The 21,000-nt window shown below is 48.3% G+C and overlaps 1 protein-coding gene across 3 annotated transcripts in view; it reads right to left on the reverse strand.

The window, feature by feature from the left end:
- Positions 1–21,000, reverse strand: part of PPP1R12A (protein phosphatase 1 regulatory subunit 12A) — a 2,468,713-nt gene that overhangs the window by 1,876,544 nt on the left and 571,169 nt on the right. For all 3 annotated transcript variants that reach the window (XM_069629290.1, XM_069629288.1, XM_069629289.1), the window contains exon 9: positions 97–218. In XM_069629290.1, the coding sequence (XP_069485391.1) occupies positions 97–218 (122 nt within the window). The remainder of the gene's footprint in view (positions 1–96; positions 219–21,000) is intronic.

Consider the following 21,000-nt stretch of genomic DNA (forward strand, 5'->3'; position numbering starts at 1 on the left):
CAATATTTCAATTTTAAATCAACACAAAAAGTAAAGCAAAAATCTTGTTAAACATAATGCAGAGCAAATCTACATTAAAGACTGGCACAGTTTTACCTTTTTAACAGGAGACGTCTGAGCCACAGGTCCAGTCTGCATTGAAGGTGCAGTAACTGCAATCGGGGAGAGCTGTGCACTTGTATTGGTGTTGATGTTCAAAGATGCTGATTTGGTTTTCTCTACAAACACAATTAAAATGACAAGTTTAGACAGAGTAAGAATGACCGATCTGTCCAATCGTTATCTATTTAAAAACATTCTTTAACAATGCCTAACTGCCCACTGGCCACCGTACTACTAGACTTTAAATATCTACATAAACAAGTGTCGATTCTGTGATGTAAAAGACTTGAAGAAATCTGTAAAGGGTCATCTGCATTTCAACCCATCTCATACAGATGAACGAAAGAAGTTTCAATTTGTCACTCACCATTGTTTTGCATATTGGATCTTCTAACCTTAAGCTAAATTAGCATAGAGAAGTAAAATACTTGTTAACATTTGGAATATCGTCCGACATACAATGTACAGTTTGTCCAATTACAATACACTGCATTTCGGTAAGCTGCCCGGCATCTATTCATATCCTTTTGCTCCATCATCTGTATTATGTCTTAAAGAACATTGTAAACTTTGGATGAAATCACTGCTTACACACTAGGACAAATCCACTTTACTATTGGGTTAAAACAGGTTCCATACACGTACCTCTTTGAATGCGCCATTTCAGTTTCCATAACACATGCACAGGTTCTGTATCGTGCTACAATTTATAATTTCCCAAGAATACACATGCGTGGTTGTTCAAAAGAGCCATAAACGAGAGGCCACCATGGGGGCGCGCAGATGACTGCAGCCTGAGCACAAGGCTCCCCAATCATCGGGTTGAAAAGGAATAAGAGCCCCCTTTTCTATACCACCCTAGAGTTTCCTGCAGGGGAGCCGCTGAGGCACATCAGGACGAAGCTTGGGGCGAATCAGCATGCAGTGAGGCGAGCTAGTGAAGGAAGGAGACTTGCCAGAAGGAGAAAGAGGTTCCTGCCTCGAAGCCCTGTGCCTACTGCCGCAGGACTCGTAGTCTGCGGCGCTGCTGCAGCCCTGCGGACCGTGATAGTGGCAGATGTGCACTCCACTACGGGGAGACTGAGTCCTGGCCGCACTGAGGACTTCCTTGGAGGGGTGAGGGGGCTAGTGGCACCCTGGAGAACGAGACAGCATTGGGAATTCGGCGGAGGGAAAAACCCAGAGGAGGCGGCGCATCTAGCTCTGACTGCACCCTCCCCCCCAATCTGGCAGTGAGGCACTGTGCCCCCTCCAAGGAACAGTGGGGGCCACAGGTCATTGAGAGGCCTGCGCCATCAGCACTCTCTCGCAATCCCCCCCCAGGAGAAGTGGGGAACAGTGGCTGAGCCAGTGGGGCAGTAAAGGAGCAAACTCGGGGGAGCAGGGACCAGGCGGAGACGCCAGGGGACACTGAGGTGATCGGAGAAGACAACCAGAGAGCAGGGGTGCACAGGTGGTGTGGGCTCCTACTTAGGGGCATGTGCCCGCCTCCCTGCACCACATGTCCTGCCAACAGGTGGCTGTGCCCAGGTCGGGAGAGTCATTCACCCATAGAAGTGTTTTAGAGGAAGGAGTGGGGAGCGCTCCCCCTCCCCAGAGGACTCTGGCCGAGAGCCAATGGTGAGGAGAGCTAAGGGGCAATTGAGTTGGTGAGAAGCGGAGTAACCTGAAATTGGGGAGTGCTGGGCCCCCACGTCTAGCCATCCAACCTGGTCACTTCCGCTGGACGGGTGTCTGGCCCCTGGGGAGGGTGCACAAGGTGAGACATGCCAAACCATAAGGGCACAAGGGACCTCAAGGATTGCACTTGAAAGCAGGCCGGTCCACGGACTTCGGGCCCCCCAGATAAGGTCCAGCATGCGTGAGGGGTGGGGGTGGGCACATGGACGTGAGATCCAAGCTAGCCAGCTTTGAGTACACTCGGAGGGACAGCTTCGAAGTAACAGGGCGTGGGCCACCATTGTTGCCGGAGGGGATGAGCCCGCAGCGTCAAAAAAGGACGTGGTTGCATTAATGGAAGAGATCGGAAATATGCGTGCTGACATCGGGTAAAGGGTCAACAAAAAAACTCAGGGGATCGATAAAATGGAAGACCGACAGGAAGAAGGGAAGCATAACAAATCCTCTCAGGATCCCCTGGAGATTGAAATGGACATGAGAATGTCAGAAATGCAAAGCAGGGAGGCTAGGATCACTTTGAAAATAGAGGACATCGAGAATGGTGAAACAATCTGACTTTTTGGGATCCCCGACAAGGAGGGGAAAACTGAGTTGAACTTGAGGAGAACCCTCCATGAAGTCACAACTCATTTTTGAGGAGGATACCATTGACAAAGCAAAAATAGAGAGGATTCACAGGGCTAGCGGATCAGCAGGAGTCTTAGGTCGGTCCTAGCTCAATTCCATAACTATCCAGACAAGCACAAGATTTGAGAAAGCAAGGGAGAAGGGCTCGGTGATGTACGGCAACTCCATAGTTACGATATGTCAAGACCTGTCCTCCCCAATACTGGCCAGGAGACGCTTATGCTCACCCCCAACAAAGTGGCTGAATGAGAAGGGTGCCCGGTATAATTGGGGATTCGAGTTTTCCATCACCTTTGAAGTAGATGGGGCAAACTATAAACTTTCCAATGAGGAGATATGCAGGGGCATGGTGGAGCTAGTTGGTGACACCAGAGACCCACAGGGTTCCAAAGAGCAAGAGGCAAGTGTGGACCAATGGCATATTAAAGGGACCCAAGAGACGAATGCCGGGATCCCGAAAGTTCAGGAAGTTGAACACGTCCCCAGCTACTGATGGCTGATGGTGTGTTATCGTTTTCCTTTGTGCTGAACACTTAGGGAGGGGATGCTCCTCTGCAAGAGGACATGCAGGGCGGGAATTGACTGGTTATTAATGTGAGGTGACTGGCCGCCTGGCACCAAGCAAGAAGGTGCACCTGGTGGGATGGTGGAGAAGAGAGGTTAATTGTTGTCAAGCCATGAGCGGGGGTGAGCGTGGGCGAGTGGGGTTCTGAGAAAAAGTGGTTTGTCGTGCTAGAACCTGAGTGACTCGGTCCGGTTGCTGGTTCGGTCTCAACCTAGTGATGTCAACTGGGGAGGGCCGGGCACCTTTTGGAGTGGGGGGGGGGATGGGTCACAGGAGGGGCAGCAGGAGCATGGTATTAGTTTTCTTCCTTGGTTTTGGTTTATTCTCCTATGACAAAATTCAAATTGGTATGAAAAGGATGGCTGGGTGGCATGGAGGAGGTACTCTAAGTGGGATAATGTGATGGCAACCACAGGGAAAGGTGTCAGAGAGGGCCGGCTGAGGATCGGGACTCTGAATGTTAAGGGCTTGAACTCACCAACTAAGAGATCCCTGGTTGCAAGGGAATTCCCGAGGGCTGAGCTGGACGTTATGTTTCTCCAGGAGACTAATCTTTGTAAGGGGGAGGAACGAATAATTCCTTGTGGCTTGGCCGGTCAAGTATATTGGGGTTATGGTCCAGTAAAAAAAGCGGGGGTTGGTATCCTATTTAGCAGAACACGCAAGTTTGGAATGTCCAAGGTCTGGCCAGAGGTGGAGGGAAGGGCTTTGCTGGTCTCCGGCACCATCAGAAAGGTGCGTTTCACGTTTGCCATGTTCTACGCGTCACCAGGGGCAACAGATGCCTGAAGAAAATTCTCCCGCACATATTGGTTGAGAGCTTGGGACACCTCATCCATCATTGGCAGTGACTTCAACATATGGGCGAATGTGAATTTATACACGCAGGGTTTGCAGGACAGGGAACAAAGCGTGGGGTAGGCGTAGCTATGGGGAGGTCCAGGAGACTCTTGAATTGTATGGACTGCAGGATATGTAGCACCCTTTTCACTCACAGGAGAGTGGGTACACTTTTTTTTTTGTTTACTTTGTTTTCATTGAGCATTTCAACATACAAAAGAAAGGCCAGGTAACCCCTGGCTACAACAATATGGAACCAGAAAGAAAAAAGACCTTGGCCGTGTGGCCAGCGGTGCGGGCTGCACACCCTTATTCCACTATTCAGTGGCGTAGTTCAAAAATAATCATAGAAAAAATTCTTGAATTGATTCCTTTTTTCAAAGATAAATTTTTAATAAATCAAACTTCATTCGCTTGCTTTAAATCAAAGATAAATTATAATGGCAGAATTCATCACATCTGCGGCCTATGCATTTCGGGTCGAAAAACCCTTCTGCAGGGCATGTGATTACACCTTTTCTTATAATACTGGTCTCAACTGTCTTCACATAATTCCATATTGCGAACAAATCAACATTGCATTAAACAATCAAACACAAATATCATAATTCACCAACATTAATAAAACATTTGCATATTAACATATCAGGTGCATATGACAAAGAAGAAAAAACAGTAGAAATAGTACATTACCCTATTTCCATTCGGATGATGCAAATCCCATGAACCATGTCAAGGTCGGAAAAAGTTGAAAATGAAAAATAATAACAGAAAACGAAAATAATGTAAAATCACAATAAAGAAAAAAAAGAAAGTAATCAGTGCGGTGTCCACAGTATACCTCAATGTATCCGTAGCAATATTGAACTCTCAATACGTCTGCCAAAACGGTATCACTAACCTAAACGTCAGAGCTCAAAGAAAAACCAGCACGTCAACCCGTGCGGAAAGAATATCTGATTAGCAGTCGTCTCTGTAACGAGAACGTCCGCGTGTTAGTTAATACATTCCGGCTATAAATTAAAAACGATACAATGTCTTCAAGTGCACCAGTTACTTACATATTTCATTAACCAACTATATTCTTCAGGACCTGGTTGGTCCGACTGTATGCCTGCCACTTTCCCATGCGGTCATGTCCGCAGGAGACTAAAGCATGCAACTCGGTCTCTGTAATGAGATCGAGCGCGTATAAGTACACTTAAGTTATTCTGCGTGCTATCCTATTCGTGTTCCTATTCCATTTCACTTACTTGTAACTAGAATAGCAACAATCTGCAGGAGCTGAGCGCGTTGACACGCTTCCTCTGCAATGTCTGTAGAAAAGTGTTAACTTTTCTTGGATGAGCGCGAGTGTCCTCAACATAAGCCCAATAAGTCCCCATGTCGTCCCTCATGTGTTCTAACATCACTCGCAGCTGGGCTGCCTTATGGTATAACCTGAAGTCAGGAAGAACAAAACCTCCACATGTTTTTGGTAGAGTTAAGGTTGAAAACTTGGCTCTTGCCCTTTTGCCGTTCCAAATAAATCGGAGAACCCGAGCTTTTAACACCTTGAAGAAAGATTCCGGGATAACAATAGGGAGGGTGTAAAAGATATAGAAGCCGGGGAAAAACATTCATTTTAATTGTGACCATGCGCCTGAAACATAAGCGAGTGAGAGGTGCCCAGCGTACCAAGTCCCTACTGATTTTCACCATAATCAGGAGAAAGTTAAATTCAAATAGCTTACCTATGTCCCTAGGGATAGAAGTGCCTAAATATGTGGTGGCCTTCCATTCTTTTCTCATTCCCTGAACCACAGATTTCTCCCTGATTTCAAAGTCCCCAACGCTCATGGGCATTATGCTAGATTTAGATATGTTAACCTTGAGCCCCGAGAAGGAACCAAAAACACTAATGAGGTCGAAGAGACCCATGAAGGTTAGTCAGGTAGGCCAGGAGATAGTCAGCGTAAAGGGACAGTTTGAAATCACATTCGCCATATTAAACCCCGAAGATCCCATGGCCCACCCTTACCGAAATGGCCATAGGTTCCATTACCAGGGCATAAAGAAGGGGTGATAGAGGACACCCCTGGCAGGTGCCTCTGAAGAGGGGCAGGGACGCCGAGATGGAGCCATTAACCAGAACCCTTGCCACTGGGCCATTGTACAAGGCTGAAACCCACCCACAGAGCCCATCTCCCAGGCCCATTTTCTGCAGCACCTTACCCATGTAGGGCCATTCGACACGGTCGAAGGCCTTTTCTGAGTCCAACGAGAGAAGGTAGGCCTCCAAATCCCACCTCGAAACTTCGTGCATGAGGTCCTGAGTCTTTCTCACATGGCCTGCCCCCCCTGCCTTCCGGGAATGAAGCCAACCTCGTCCCCATGCAACAAGGAAGGTGTTTATCCAGTCTAGTGGCAAGGAGTTTGGCCAAGATTTTAACAGCAGTAATAAAGAGAGATATAGGGTGATACAACCGACATTGGGTGGCGTCTTTCCCCTCCTTAGTAAGAACCACGAATAGGGCGGACATCATTGAGTGAGAGAGGGCTCCTGTGTCAAGGGCGGAGTTAAACATTTTGGCCATGAACGGTGCCAGGACGGAGCGGAATGATCTGTAAAAGCGAACCGTAAAGATGTAATCTCCCGGCGTAGTGCCACCTTTCAGAGAGGAAATAGAATCTATTTCCTGCGGCGTAATAGGGAGTTCCAGGGGGTCAGAAGGGAGGTGGGGAATGCGCAGGGAATCCAAGAAACGGTCAATATCAGTGCTGTCTCTCGTATATCCCGAGGTATACAGGCGCTCGTAATATTGCCAAAATCGTTCTGCAATCGCACCATCCCTTATGACCTGCTCTCCCTCGGGGGAGCAGATGGAATCCACTCTCCTGTTTGAGATCCCTCAGCCTCCAAGCTGATATCCTATCCGCCTTTTCCCCCTTCTCCATGTACTTCTATTTTAAAAAGACTAGAGTGGGTACACCTTTTACTCACCCCCTCCCAAGGTACCTTTACCAGGATAGATTGCATATATGTCTCAAGGGATTTGTGGGAGGAGGCTCTGAAGTCAGATCTGCACGATCTGGTGACATTGGGTCTGGGCAGGCATGATATATGATACGACAGGTTATTTATAACACGCTTAATACTCCGAGGTTTCTAAGCGCGGACCCGGGGATCGAACCTGTGGTGCTCTGCGTAGTCTTGTTTCCAAGGCGAGCATGTTGCCCCTGAGCCATCCTCCCGAGACAAAGGGAGCGTGATGGCGATGCAACGAGTCCCAATGGAAGGATTCACCATTTCGCCCGCATATGACTTGAGAAACTGAGGAAATTTTCTCACTAACCACACAGGCGAGGTAGAGATGAGACCAGTTTGATTAGGGAAGGGGCACGGAAGAAAAGGGAGCAGGCACTCATTGAAAAGAGGCTGAGGGAAGAGAGAAGGTTTATAGTTAAAGGTTCGAATACATAGTTTCGAACTACAATACATGTAAAAAAAAAAAATAATATCTAATGCAACCCCTGTTTTTGAGGGGAAAACCAATATTTTTTCCTATACCAAACCCAATTTTTTTCGACCCTTGGCTATTCGAAATAATGACTGGACACCAAGAGATAATACACATTGTAAGCAAGCGCAAGGGGAGGGGGGGAGAGTATTAAGGAAGCAAGGGGAAACGGGAGGAGCCAAGGCTCCTTGAGGAAGGGAGGCTAATACGCATCCTGCAATTTCTTAAACAGAAATTCTACGAGAAAGGGGATAAGGCCGATGGGGAGACTGCCAATGGGGAAAGCCCTGGGGGATGAGGGGTTCACCGCAGGATTTTACAAATCCTTCATAAATGCATTACTGCCACTTAAGACTGAATTGTTAAACGACGTGGGGCTAGGCAGGGTAGTCCTCACTCCCCCACGTTGTTCGCACTCTCATTAGAGCCCCTTGCTCAGAAGATTAGAGAGGACACTAGGGTAGAGGGATTCCATGCACGAGGGGTGGAATACAAAGTCACTCTATGGGCAGACGATATGCTATTGCACATAGTGAACCAAGGCATCCATACCAGCGGTGGTTCAGCTGATAAAGAAATACAGCTCACGGGCAGGGTCTAAGATCAATAAGTTCAAATTGGTCCTTTTTCCTCTGGACAGGGATAGTGAAGACGGAGAAACAGTGTCTTCCCCCTGGGGATGCAGGTCAGTCTGGGAATAAGATACCTGGGAATCAATGTCACTAGGCAAATGGAGGCGCTCTTCAGGGCTCATTTTCCCTCTCTAATGTCCAGGATTAAAGTGGACTTGGTGAAGTGGAGTAAACTAACAGTATCGTGGTTGTGGCAACACAATGAGCTAAACATGGTCATCCTCGCAAGACTCCTGTACCTATTTCAGATGCTCCCAACCTGTATACCAGACTCTTTCAGGAGACAGAGTTCCCTATTAAGATTTCTTTGGCTGGGTAAGAAGGCCAGGATAGCATGGGATGTATTGATGCTCCCCAAGCAAAAAGGTGGAGTGGGTCTGCCCAATTTAGGGCTCTGATACCGCCTCTCGGGGGCCAGAGGGATCTCCAATGGATCGTTCTAGACAACGTTCACCTACAACCAGCCACAGTTGGGGAATGGCTATGGGTACTAGCACTCCCCAGATTACAAATGACAACGCCCTGGGAGGGGAGAACCTGACCCTATAGGCAAATAGATTACAACTCACTGCTTGCCCGAACGCTGCCATCAGCCTTGGCACTGGTATCCAAGCAGTAGTGCTTGTAAAAAGCCAAAGAAGTGGCCCACATTGCCGCCCTTCAGATCACCTGCTAGGGAACCTGGCGCTGGAATGCGGCTGCTGTCGCCTTAGCTCTTACCGCATGTACATGCATGCCCTGTGGCGGATCCTTACACTGCACCTTGTATGCCTCCTGAATCGCTGCTGTCATCCATCGCGCTACGGATGCCTTGGAGGCCTGCTGCCCAGGCCTACAGCCTCTAAAAGTTACAAAGTCCGTCTTGCAGATGCTCTTTGTTCTGTCCCGATAGAATTTCAGCACACTCCTGACATCCTGGCAGTGGAGCTTGTTTTCTGCATCCTCCTCAGGGTCCGGGAAGAATGTGGGGAGCCCAATCGCCTCGTTGATATGGAAGGATGATACCACTTTTGGGAGAAAGTTGGGGTGCGTTCAGAGCACAACCTTGTCTTTATGAAATCTAGTGTACGGCTGAGGCGACTAACGCCTGGATCTCGCTCACACTGCTAGCAGATGTAAGCCCAACCAGAAGGGCTGTCTTTAGAGTGACCAACTTAATGACTGCCATGACCATGGGTTCAAATGGTTTGTGTGCGATAGTCCTTAGGACTACATTCAGGTCCCAAACAGGAAGCGGGCACTTGATGGGGTGGGGGACCCAGGGGGGATACAGCCTGGTCAAACGAGTTAGGTGTCTCTTTACCCCAGGATTGGCCAAAGACAGGATAAGAGTCAGCGTTTCTATACGTACCAATAGCAGCCAGATACTTTCTGCAGGTATCCACCTGGACGCCAGACCTGGCGAGATATGCCGAGATTAAAAAGACTTGGTCGATTGTGCATGTCAACTGTTTCACTCCGTGTTCCTTACCCCAAAAGTAGAATTGTGTCCATTTACTTTTGTACTGCTTGCATGTAACCCGACTCCTGGCATTTTGAATGATCTCCAGATTGTCACTGAACAGCTGAAAGTGCTGAAGCGTTAGCAGCCCAGGAACCAGGCCGCCAGTGCTAGCTTCTCTGGAGAGGGTTGTAGCACTGCGCCTCCCTACTGTGCTAGTAGAGGGCCCTTCCCGAGGCGGAGAAGAATATCCGGCTGAAGTGACATCTGCCGCAGGTCAGAGAACAAGGGCTGCGCCGGCCAGCGAGGAGCCACAGCATCATCCTGACCTTCTTGGAGTTCCTGACCTTGCTCACTACCTTGTGCACAAGCGATGTGAGTAGGAATGCATATGCCAACATCCGGTCCCATGTTATCTGGCTTGCGTCCCCTAGAGAGTTGCATCCTTCCTCCCCAGGACGCAAATTGTTGGGTGTCCATCTGCTAAACACTTCCTGGAGGACTCTCGCGTTCAGTTGCCCCTCGTAATTGTCAGCGGCCAGGTGACTGAGCCTGTGCTTCCAGGTTGGACTCTCCCAGAAGAGAGATGGCCGAGAGCCACTGTCATGATCTCTGCTTCCAAAAGGTCAGGGTTTTCCCAACTCCCTTGGAAGCAGATCCATAACCCAGGTTCCGAGTGCCAACCAGTCCCAATTGGGACCTTTTGGACCCAGTCCTGGTGCCAGTGGCACCAGGCTCAAATATGCCCAGTCCCAGCGCTGGAAACGCCGGGCTCATAATGCTTGGGTGGACTTACCTGCAGCAGACCATGCTGCTTACTTGCCTGCCAGTTGAGCCTCTGATCCTCTTCTGTTTGGAACTACTTTTCCTGTTGGGTGGGGCAGGAGCCACTCCCTAGATTCAGAACACTGGAACTCTTCTGGAAAGCAGTAACTCTTTTCTTACCTAGGCGTGGCTGTGGAAGGAGACACCTAAGCACTACAGGAGGCTATTTAAACCACACCCGATGGATGAATTTTGCTTTGCGTTATTCTGCATCCTCTGCAGCAGAACGCTCATCGTGTCTTCTGCATCTGATCCTGGGCCTAAGGAAAAAGGCTTACCATCCTGAATCCAGTCTTCAGCAACACCTATAAAGACAAGAAAGAACAGGTTAGCACTACGGTCTTCAGTGACAGCTCTTCACTTACCTGGTCCATCGGCTGTCACCAACGCCTCGCGCTGCATTCCGGCATCTGAAAGACAAAGGCTTACCTACTCTTTGTGCGCTCCGGAGGTCTTCACACTGCATTCCGGCATCTGAAAGACAAAAGCTTACCAACTCTTCGCACGCTCCGGAGGCCTTCGGCGCTGCATCCCGCATCTGAAAGACAAAACAAGGTGCGTTTAAAGACATTGGGGAACTTTAATACTCACGTGCCATTACTCCTTTCCACATCTAACCCAGTGGGTATTCCGGCACCCTGCAGCCGCTCCAAACTTATACCTGCAAAATAAAAAGACAGTTAGAGCGCATTGTGAAGCAGGCAACAAGCGCTTACGTGCTTCCAGGCGCTTCTATTCATCACACGGGCTCCATCTTCAACTCACTTCAGCCCGTCATCTGCCATCGCCGGAACCCTGCAAAACAAGAAACATCATTACTAAAGACTTTAAAGACATTAGAATTACTTGAAACTTACCGTTCGTGCAGTAAACGACGGACAGCAGTCCTCTGAAGTCAAGAGGCCTGCTCCCCTTATCCAGTGAAGAAACTGGTTACAGCACCCTGCCCCGAGGCAGATGGAGAGCATGGCGTTCACTTACCTAAGGTGAGAGCGTTAACCTTTGGGGTTCTACAGGAGAAGAGAAAGGGAAGAAGAGAGACATTCAATAGCCCAGTTCCTTAATCCCATATTTTCTATCTGCAGACATCTTACCCTTCGCGTCAGATATACCGTGCACAGAGGTCCAGCCCAAAGAGCCAGCCGTGTGTTACACATCACCTGTGAAGATACGGCATACGCCCAGTCAAGACCGGCGCCTCTACGGGAATCAGGTGAGCGTTACAGCCACACTCCCCGGCTGATGGCCCATTCCAAAATTTCCAAGGTCAACGCGCACATTTGTGGAAATCTGGTGCCCCCCCCCCCCCGTTTGTTGATATAGAACATGCAGGTCGTGTTGTCCGTTTGGATGCACATCAACCTGCCTTTGATGGTCAGCTGAAAAGACCTGAGTGCCAACTGTATAGCCATAAGCTCTAGCCAGTTGTGATTCTGCAGGTCGGTCAGGGTCCAGATGCCATGCACTGAGTCTGCTCCCAGTGTGGCCTCCTCCCCCAGGAGTGAGGAATCCGTGGCAATGGTGTACTCTATGGGGAGTGGACAGATGGGTCTGGCCACCAGAATGTTCCCTTCCTGATGCCACCACCGGAGGTCATGGTTCAGATGTTGTGGGATGGAGACCGGGGCCCCCTGATGACCCGATTCCTGATCCCGAGAATCCCCAAAATGCAACTGGAGCCGCCTCATGCAGTCTCTGGTTTACGGGACCGCAATGAACCATGCTGCCAGTACGGCCAGAAGGTGCTGATAGCACCAGGTTGTGGTGGTTGACTTGCTGCGGCAATGGGAGACTGCCGAATGAATCAGTCACCTTGGGGAAAACCCTCTGCTGCTGTGTCCCACACCAGACCCAGAAACACTAGCATCTGCATAGGATTGAGCGGAGACTTTTGGTAGTTGATCGAGAAGCTCAAGTCGAATAGGGTAGAGATGAGCCGGTCTGCTGAGTCCTGTACCTGCTCCGGAGAAGTAACCCTGACTAGCCAGTTGTTGAGGTATGGGTAGACGTGAAGCACCTCCGACCAGAGGAGAGCTGCCACGGCATTCATGAGCCTTGCGAAGACTGAGCTGAGTTTAGCCCAAAGGGCAGAACCTTGTACTGAAAACGCAGGCCCATAACCCAGAACCTGAGGAAGGCCCGGTGAGGCTGCACAAAGGGACCGTGGAGATAGGCCTCCTTCAGGTCCAGGGAGCACTTCCAGTCTCCCCCACACAATGTCTCGGCAATGAGTGCTGGCGTCACCATCTTGAACTTCAGCAGGGGTAGGTAATGATTCAGCGAAGATAAATCCAATACCACTTGCAGGTCTGCCTGGTGGTTCTTCTGGATAACGAAGATGCAGAGTAAAAGCCCTGCCCCTGCTGAAAGGGGGGAAACCTGCTCTACCGCTACCCTCTCTACACGGGAGCACATCTCCACTAGGAATAATGGTGTGCCGATCTTTGGGAGGGGAAGGGAACTCAGAGGGAAACGGAAGAGGCAGCTGGAAGCCTCAGGACACCACTGAGATGACCCAAGCGTCAGCGAACTTCACCCGCCAAGCCTGACTGTGCAAGGCCAGCCTAACCCCAACTGGGGTGCTGTGGACATGAAATATATTGTCATTGTTTCTTCTGGTCACAGGCTGATGAGGAAGGAGACTGGAAGAACCCCCTTTGAGTTGCCTTGTGGTGTTTTCTTTGGTGCTGACTGAGAGACCTGTCCGGATGGCTGGCTTTGTAGTCCTGGAACCTGCGGAATCTGCCAAATGAACACCTTTTGTCTGAGCGGGTCTGTGCCTGTGAGAACAGTTTAGGTGCCGGTTTGGTAAGAATGGCCAGAGACTTTGCAGTCTGGGAGCTGGTTGTCTTCTTATCGAGCTCCTCATCAGTGGAGGAGTTAAAGTGATCTCCCCCCCTCAAACAGAATGTCCAAGATTCTATCCTGCACATCCGGGTTGAACCTAGTAGCTTTCAGCCAGGCTGTACGCCTCATGTCTGTTACCAGACAGATTGCCCTGTTAGCCATGTCGATGTGGCCAACAGACGCCTCCATGATGACCTGAGCCACAATGTTTGGCCTCAGCTAGGCCTGCTTTCAAAGAGGCTTGCTTGTCCTTAGGGATGTCAGGCAGGAAATCTGCGATCTCCCTCCACAGGCGTTAGCCTCCCAGAGGTACAGGCCGGCATTTTAATACACTTTCTTGCCATATGATTCAAGGGTCTTTTCTTCCTTGTTGAGGATGGCTGTCGTGGCAGTACTGGAAGACGAAGCCTGGGGCTTGGCATACATGGATGCTGCAGCGATTACTGATGAGGCTGCATGTGCGCAGAAAGTAGTATGCTGTCCCTATCGGTTTGCCTGAACCTAGCATCCAGGTTTTTGTTGATTGGTTGCATGGAGTGGGGCTTGAGCCAGCCCTTTTTGGCCAACGCTTCCCCATCCTTTTGCAGGGGATGCCCGACCTCGCCTCCGCCAGAACACCTGCTTCCGAGAGCTCCTTCTGTGGCTGGGAGTTACCCACGTATTCCGCCAGGGCGGCAATCTGTAATGTAAGGCTTTTGCTGAGGAGGGCGTATCCTGCTCCTCCTAGTCTGTCCTGCTGGTCCTCTGTCCCCAGACGGGTGGCGCCAGTCCCCTTTGGGGGTCTTGGCGCACACCGGGGTTGCTGAAGCCTCAGTACTGGGCCACTGCGAAGGTGGAGCCGGAGGACGAGGCATTGGCTGTGTTGTCGTGGGTTGCGCCGGAGCAGCCAGAGGCAACATGTCCTTAATAATGCCCCTGAAAAATGAGCCCATTTATGGGGATCGCATGATTGACAAGAATTTGTCCCAAAAAAATCTGTCCTCACAGGCTGGCTGTTTGCATGGGAGGCGGGGGCGAATATGCCAGCTGCCTCCCCAGCCTGTACATGGGAGTCATTGCACCTGGAACCCGAGATGTTGGGATAAGACGTGGACCAGGTAACGGAGGTCAGTGGCACTCAGTCTGCCCTAGGAGCAAAACCTCTCCTTTGTTGATCGCTGGGCTGACTCTGCGCCTGACTGCGAGGCTTCACGCCTTTGCTGCTTGGGAGTGGCTGCCATTTTGGTTTTGTCTGCGCCTTGAGCACGTGGACCTGTAGCCAGCGTGTACCCGGACCCAGCCTGCATGCTTGACTGAACGGGCTCTGCCCTGCCCTGCACCTCGTGTGTACACCCGGTAGGCTGTGCGCTCCCGGCCGGTAGTGCTGTACCTGCGTGAAGGCACCCCCTCGGGTAAGGATCAGGTATCACCAATATGCGCCTCGGGACGGGTCCCGGAGTAGTAGAGCTTACAGGCCCCTTTGCTGCTAGACTGGTAAAGCCCTTGGGCCGTAAGGCCGGTAGCTGCGTGAGCCTCGGTGCTCCCTGAGCCGGTGGAAGGGCCAGACTGACCCCTCCCACCAGAGGGCTTCCCTGAGAAGGAGTCACATCTGTGGGGTGCCTTGGAGAATAACGCACCTACCTTCTGTGTCTTCCTCTGGACGTAGTCTGGATGTTCTGAGGAGGAGTCCTGTTGAAGAGTTCCTGCCAATGCTCAAGCCGGTTATTAAGCAACCTGGGCATGAGAGAGTTGCACGCAGAGTATCCTCCCCAACCGTAGTCCTCACCAAGGCATCTGAGACAGAGTGCGTGGGGATCTGCTGTAGCGAATGAACAGTCGCACGACCGACACCTGCTAAAGCCTGTCTGGGCTGACATGCACGAGGGACAGAGCTAGGGTACTGGTGGACGGTGTTCTCAAATTTGTAATAGAAAAAGAAAGATCAGATACTGGGGAAAGCACGTGGAATTATGAGGCTAGGCATCTCCCAGGAGCGCAGGTGGAGTGGTCCATTCCCATCAACGTGAAAAAGGGTACTGAGGTGTTGCGCCAGTGAGCGGGGGTAAGGGAGCTGCCGAGGCACACCAGTAAATTTAAAGGGAAAATGTCTTTCTGGTGGAAAAGAGGTTCCATTCCCGTCCCTTGCGATGGACGCCCAGACAGAATGGTGTTAGCAAAAAGAGTTAGTACTCAAAGTTAGTCTCGGAGTCAGGAGAAATTAAGAGTGTCCCGCGGGGTGTCCAGAGGCCAGAATCTAGGCTCAGTGCACCCTGGGGCTACAACCTCTGGAAACCCTTGTGGGGAAGAAAACCCTTAGATAGCAGGCAGAAGTGACTTCCTGCCATGTTGAGCTGTCTTGAGGGTAAGGAGCAGTACCGGAATTTGTCAAGTTGCAGAGTAGAGCAGGTAATGCTGGATCCTGTAACTGAAGCAACACAGAGCTGGCAGGACCTAATTTAAGAACAACACTGAGGAGTTAAGGCAGGCTGTATATCAGGAAGGTGGAAGAAGGATGGTAAGTAACAGAGGCGCAGGAAGGAAAAACAGAGGAACTGAAGCAGCAGAAGGAAACATGAGACGGATAGAAGGTAAGATACGAGGACAGGAGAGGAACTCGAAACAAAAGGAATGAAAAGAAAAGTTGGCCGGAATGCTCACGGAGTGGGAGAATACCGAGAAGCGAGCTTGCAGCAAAGGAAGAAGAAAGAAAAGGCTCCAAAGAGCGAGAGGGAACACAGAATAAAGAAGTAGAGAAAACAAAAGGGGCAGTGCAGGTAGTCAGAGGGAAATGGAAGGCAAGTAGTAGGAACGGAGTAGTGGAAGAGGAGGAATCGAGCAAGCGAAACAGAGAAGTGTGCGAATACGAAAGCTTGCAGAAAAAGTATGCCGATTCGCCAAACAAAAGTTAAGGCAATTCTTCAAAGGGACGAAGCAGCGACACACCCTCCCGTTTCGAACAGTGTGTTTAGATAGGAACTTAAGAGTCGCCTGGTGGCGATCTTGGAAAAAGACTAGACTGTCAATCTATACCTTTGGTTAGGGAATCAAGGCGGAGCCATCTTGGTTTCCACTTTAGGTATTGGGAATGTTTTCTCCAGCTCATCCAAAAGGACAGAGGTTTCCTAACATATGGAGAAAAGGGGATGGGACATAGGAGTAGGTGCAGAAATGAAGGGAGTTACGACATGGCCCTCCCCATTGGGACATCTGTGAGTTCCAGGAGTTGGGAACACAATCCCGAACCTGGAAAGATTTCAGAAATGCTATGAAGCAGAGCTTGAGAGGATAGGCCAGCTGTGGAGGGGAGATTGGTTCATAGACATACTTGAACTGGAAGAGGCGCTGAGCACAGGGAAACTTTCAGTCTTCCAGTACCTACAACTAAAGGGGGCACTGACCGAAAGGGGCTGGAGTGAACAAATACGACGAGCCACCAGGACGGAGATGAAGGGTCTGATTTCTGCGATGTATGGGGCCCTTATGAAAACCGGGAGTGGGTCCATGGAAAAGCAGAGAGGGAGGTGGGAAAGGGACTTGGAAGAGGGAATAGATCCTGCCTTGTGGGGGGAGTCTTTGTAGGGGTGCCCCGCAGACATCAATCTCAAGCCAATATAAACGGCATGCCATCAAGCTCCTACACAGGTCGCAATATGACCCCGTCAGACTTTCTAAAATGTATCGGGATGTCACCCCATTTTGTTGGCAGGAGTGTGGACTAAGGGCCGACTAATGGCACATGTGGTGTGGGTGCCCTAAGGTGCAGGTGCAGTTTTTCTGTGATGAAGTCCTGGGGTAGATTAAAGAAGTGGAGGGAATCGGTCAGGTCAAATCCACCCCTTACAGTTCTGTGTGGAGGGATACTATTGCAAACTGCTGAGGATGGTCTCTGGCCTACTACTAGCAGCAAGAGCAAGCCTGGCCACAAAAAGGCAGTAGCGGAAAGCAAGCTCTGCAGACGCCGAACGCACGGCTCTCGGCAGCAGGCAGCTAATGCAGACCACATTCTGCACACAGCGAAAACTTGACTTCAGAAACGCACGACAAGGTACTCGCGCCAGAATATGAATTGAGCCCCTTTTTGGTTCTTTAACACAGAGGAGCGCACGGAATTAAAACATAACTCTCACGCCCAGAGGCTCTCCATTAACTCCTGGAACGAGATCTACATACTTCAGATCAGGGTTTCCGACATTGTTTTCTTCCCCCCTCTTGTCAAGAACAGCAACCAGTCCTGCATCATGCTACGCCCAGACCGGGGAGCCTGCACAATCAAGAGTGTGTCCACAAGGTTTCTGTGGGGTCACTCAATCGTCCTAAAGAAGGTGGCTTCCACGTCCCTCTTATTTGATTACAAGATGGACGCCAAGGTCGCCGAAACGTCATTTTCATGCAAGGGGGCCTTATGAACCAACTTACTGTGGTTCAGTGAGACAATACTGCATTTGTGATTGTTACACTTTAGGTGGAGCCTCCACCAATTTACCCCCTGCGACGTTGGCACACAACTATTTGGGACCACCCTTTCCCAATAGAACTTACTAAAATAGACATCCAACCACTGGGACTACTCGTTTCAGATAGAACCCATCGAATTAGACGGTTCTAAGACTACTGAAACTACCTAGGAACTTTTTTACAAAAATATTCCTAAAAACACAAGTTGTTGATAAACAGATGTTTTATATCATTTGCACATTCTAAACACCTTTTTGCTTTTTTTTGTTATATGTTCCATTTTAGAATTTCTTTCAACACCACCATGTTTAAGCTGTATTGATTTGTCAGAAACACTATAATTTGCTTTTGTTTATAATCAAAGAAAATATGTTTTGTACATATTTGTAAGTGCGTGTTTCAATACAAGTTATTTATTTTCACAGCCCCTTGTGTGTATGTGGGCTTTCCTTCTGGACATTTTCCTTGGGATAATCTTTCCAAGATACACTCTATTAGTAAAATCAACTAAGGTTCCTTGATATTACAAATTGGTCACGCTTTATTCAATGACAAATAATCAGGATGAACCTTTTTCAGTAGCAGTACTACCTTTTCTTGTATCAGTTTATTTTGTGCCCGAGTCTGCTACTCACCACGGGCACACCGAATATTTGGGTGCACAAAATGGAAAAGTGTCTACACTCCACATAAAAAGGAGTGGGCTAATGTTGCAATACAATTATATGTAATGGAACAAATAACAGCAGGAATGCATGGGCAGGCCAGTCCTCTGCAAGTGGATTTCCTTCGCTTTGTCAAAGATTAGTGACCGTATGTCTCTCAAGGTTGTTTATTGACTTGTATTAAAATCTTTGATAGACAAATTTGAAAGGGAAAAAAAAAAACTGAATCATAACATACTCCTAACCTACTCTTTGTGCATATTGTGAGGGGTCAGAAACATGAGGCGGACAACTTTCTAAAGGTTTTCCATAAGATACAATTTTGTTAACTCAAAAAGGGGTTTGACAAACCCTGACAAGGATTTCTCTGCCTATCAAAATAAACTAAAGGAAACACAAAAGGAATCCGTCCCTCACACTTATTCATACAACTTAATAAGGTAATGTATGGCAATTCAAATAACAAAAATACCAGTTATGCTCCATATAAACCTGTTAATCGTTTCTCCTTGTAACCTAGTTGAGACCACCTTCCCCACGATTCAACCAGGATTTTCAATCAACAGTACAAAATAGGAAAGTTCCGTCTTGCAACAAAGTTCTAATGTTAAAGTTCTTCTTGCTCTGAAAAAGTCTCACTTGGACTTTGACCAAGTTCCAAACTGTATCTCCCACTTGTCGCAGAGAGTTCCAGACAACTTCTTAGAAAACAAGAACATTTACAGAATTCGTCTTTATCATACAAAGTGCTTTTTGTCAAGATAATTTCGTCACAGTTCAAAATATATTTGCATCAGCAATAATGATTTGTCACAATGATTCCACAACAGTTCACAATACCTTTAGTGGTCTAGCCACTTCTTCATCACAGTCTTTAACCACAACACAGTACTTCAATGACTTCTACCTGGTCCACTCACCTGCCAGGTCTGTCAATACAAAGTCCCTGCCCTGGTATACTCCCCTACTAGGACCAATGAAAAACTTAAACACCACTACAAGTACTTCTGTGGTAATGTTTACTTTAAACCACTTCACAAAGTCTTTTGACTTTCCACAACATCAGTTTTGACTGCTTCCTTTGCAAAGACACGAAACACATTGATGCCGTTTGTTCCACACTTGTGAATGCCACATGCAATGCTGGTTACACTGCTCTCTTCTTGAATACTTTCCATCAGGAAGGCAGCTTTGGTGCCACTCTTCCAACTCTTATATTAGCCAACTGCTGATAATGACGTTTTCTTCAACTGGCTCTTCTTTGGCTTAAACAAGGTGTGTTTAGGTCATCTACAACACTGGCTTCTCTTGCACTCTGGCAATATAGTTTACAAACAACTTGATTCATAATTGCCCTCTGTTGGCTTTGTTAATGTTGGTTCTTATAAACTTGACTCGATATTATCAACTTTTGACTTTGGAAAGGACTCTGACCTTTACCAGTATAATGGTACATTGGTTCCCAAAGCTCTTGTTCTGCCACTTCAGTTTCTTTACATTAGTTTGGTATCCCAAAGTATTAATTTTAGCCAGCAGGCGATCACTGAGCTTTCCGGGGTCAAACAATACTAGTGAACTCGCCAGGTACTGCAAACGAGTCTGCTCGCTCCACTGCCTCCGTGTCTTCTGCTTTCTCCACTGCACTCCGCCCGGCAAACTGCTTTTTTCTGCGGCCCAAGCCAGTCAGGAATGGAGCATCCTACAAATCACGGTAGGTCCAGTGTCTCTAGTTATCTTCAACCTCTCCTGCAACTGCAACGTGGAGTTACAGCAATCAATCCACCTCCCACTACTGCTCTCAGTGGCCTGCACCTGAGAGCAATGTTCCCTCTAAGATATGCGCATGTGCGCTTGCCCAGTTTCCTTCTGGGTGCCACTCAGAAGATTTTTAGCTGCACACAGACAAGTCTCGACTATTCAAAAAGATTTAATAAGGCACAAGCCACAGAAATTACCTGTAATATTCTTTATCTTAAAATAAGCAACTAGTCTTTATATTTTGCTCATTTGCATAACACTACTATGCAAGGGTGACCTAAAATCCCTAACAGCAAAATACACGCACATAAGAGGTTAAATATTTATATGAAAAACTGGCTCCATGAACAGAAGAATCTAACCAAGATATGCCTGTACACATTAACCAAATAATGTTCCCTCCCGACCTATGACTCCTAATTTCTACCACATGTTTACCTTGTGACTAGCTTCTGTCCCAGAACACATTAAGGTACTACTGGACAACCTTGGCTCTTCCTCTCTTGGCTCTGCGAAAGGTTAGCGGACGTGTACCTAGACCCACTTGTTTTATGTATGTTGTAACATGAATAACGTTCACGTGCCAAAATTTCTGTTACTCATTGTGCTTTACCAAAAGCGTCACCCACACTATATAATCTAACGACCAGCTCAAATATTGGATACTGACTAAGTAAGCAGGTTACTTGGATGTGTAACCTTATCCCATACTTCCATCTTTTTTGTACATATGTCGCACAAGTGCTTTGAGCGGCCCCTTGCAAGTTACCGCATTACAAAACTAAAATATGAATTTGCCCTCTAAAGATTGAGAAGACAAATGTGATTCTCAGCATTTCCTACTTTAGAATTACTAACATTACCCTATAAGTGGAGAGCAACATTGAAATATCATTTACTTAGCCTACAAGGGATAATGGGTATGGACTCTGCCTAGGATTATTCGTCCATACTATCAGTGCACCGGATATTCAGACAGGAGAATGCTTTTCACACAATCCTCATCGTTTCTAAGTTCAAAGTTTCTTCGGGCAAAGACCTTCACACATTATATGGTAACATGCTTCTATACAAAAACTGTTTC

Source organism: Ambystoma mexicanum, chromosome 12, assembly GCF_040938575.1.
Source record: "Ambystoma mexicanum isolate Mex_15411 chromosome 12, UKY_AmexF1_1, whole genome shotgun sequence".
NCBI lineage: Eukaryota > Metazoa > Chordata > Amphibia > Caudata > Ambystomatidae > Ambystoma > Ambystoma mexicanum.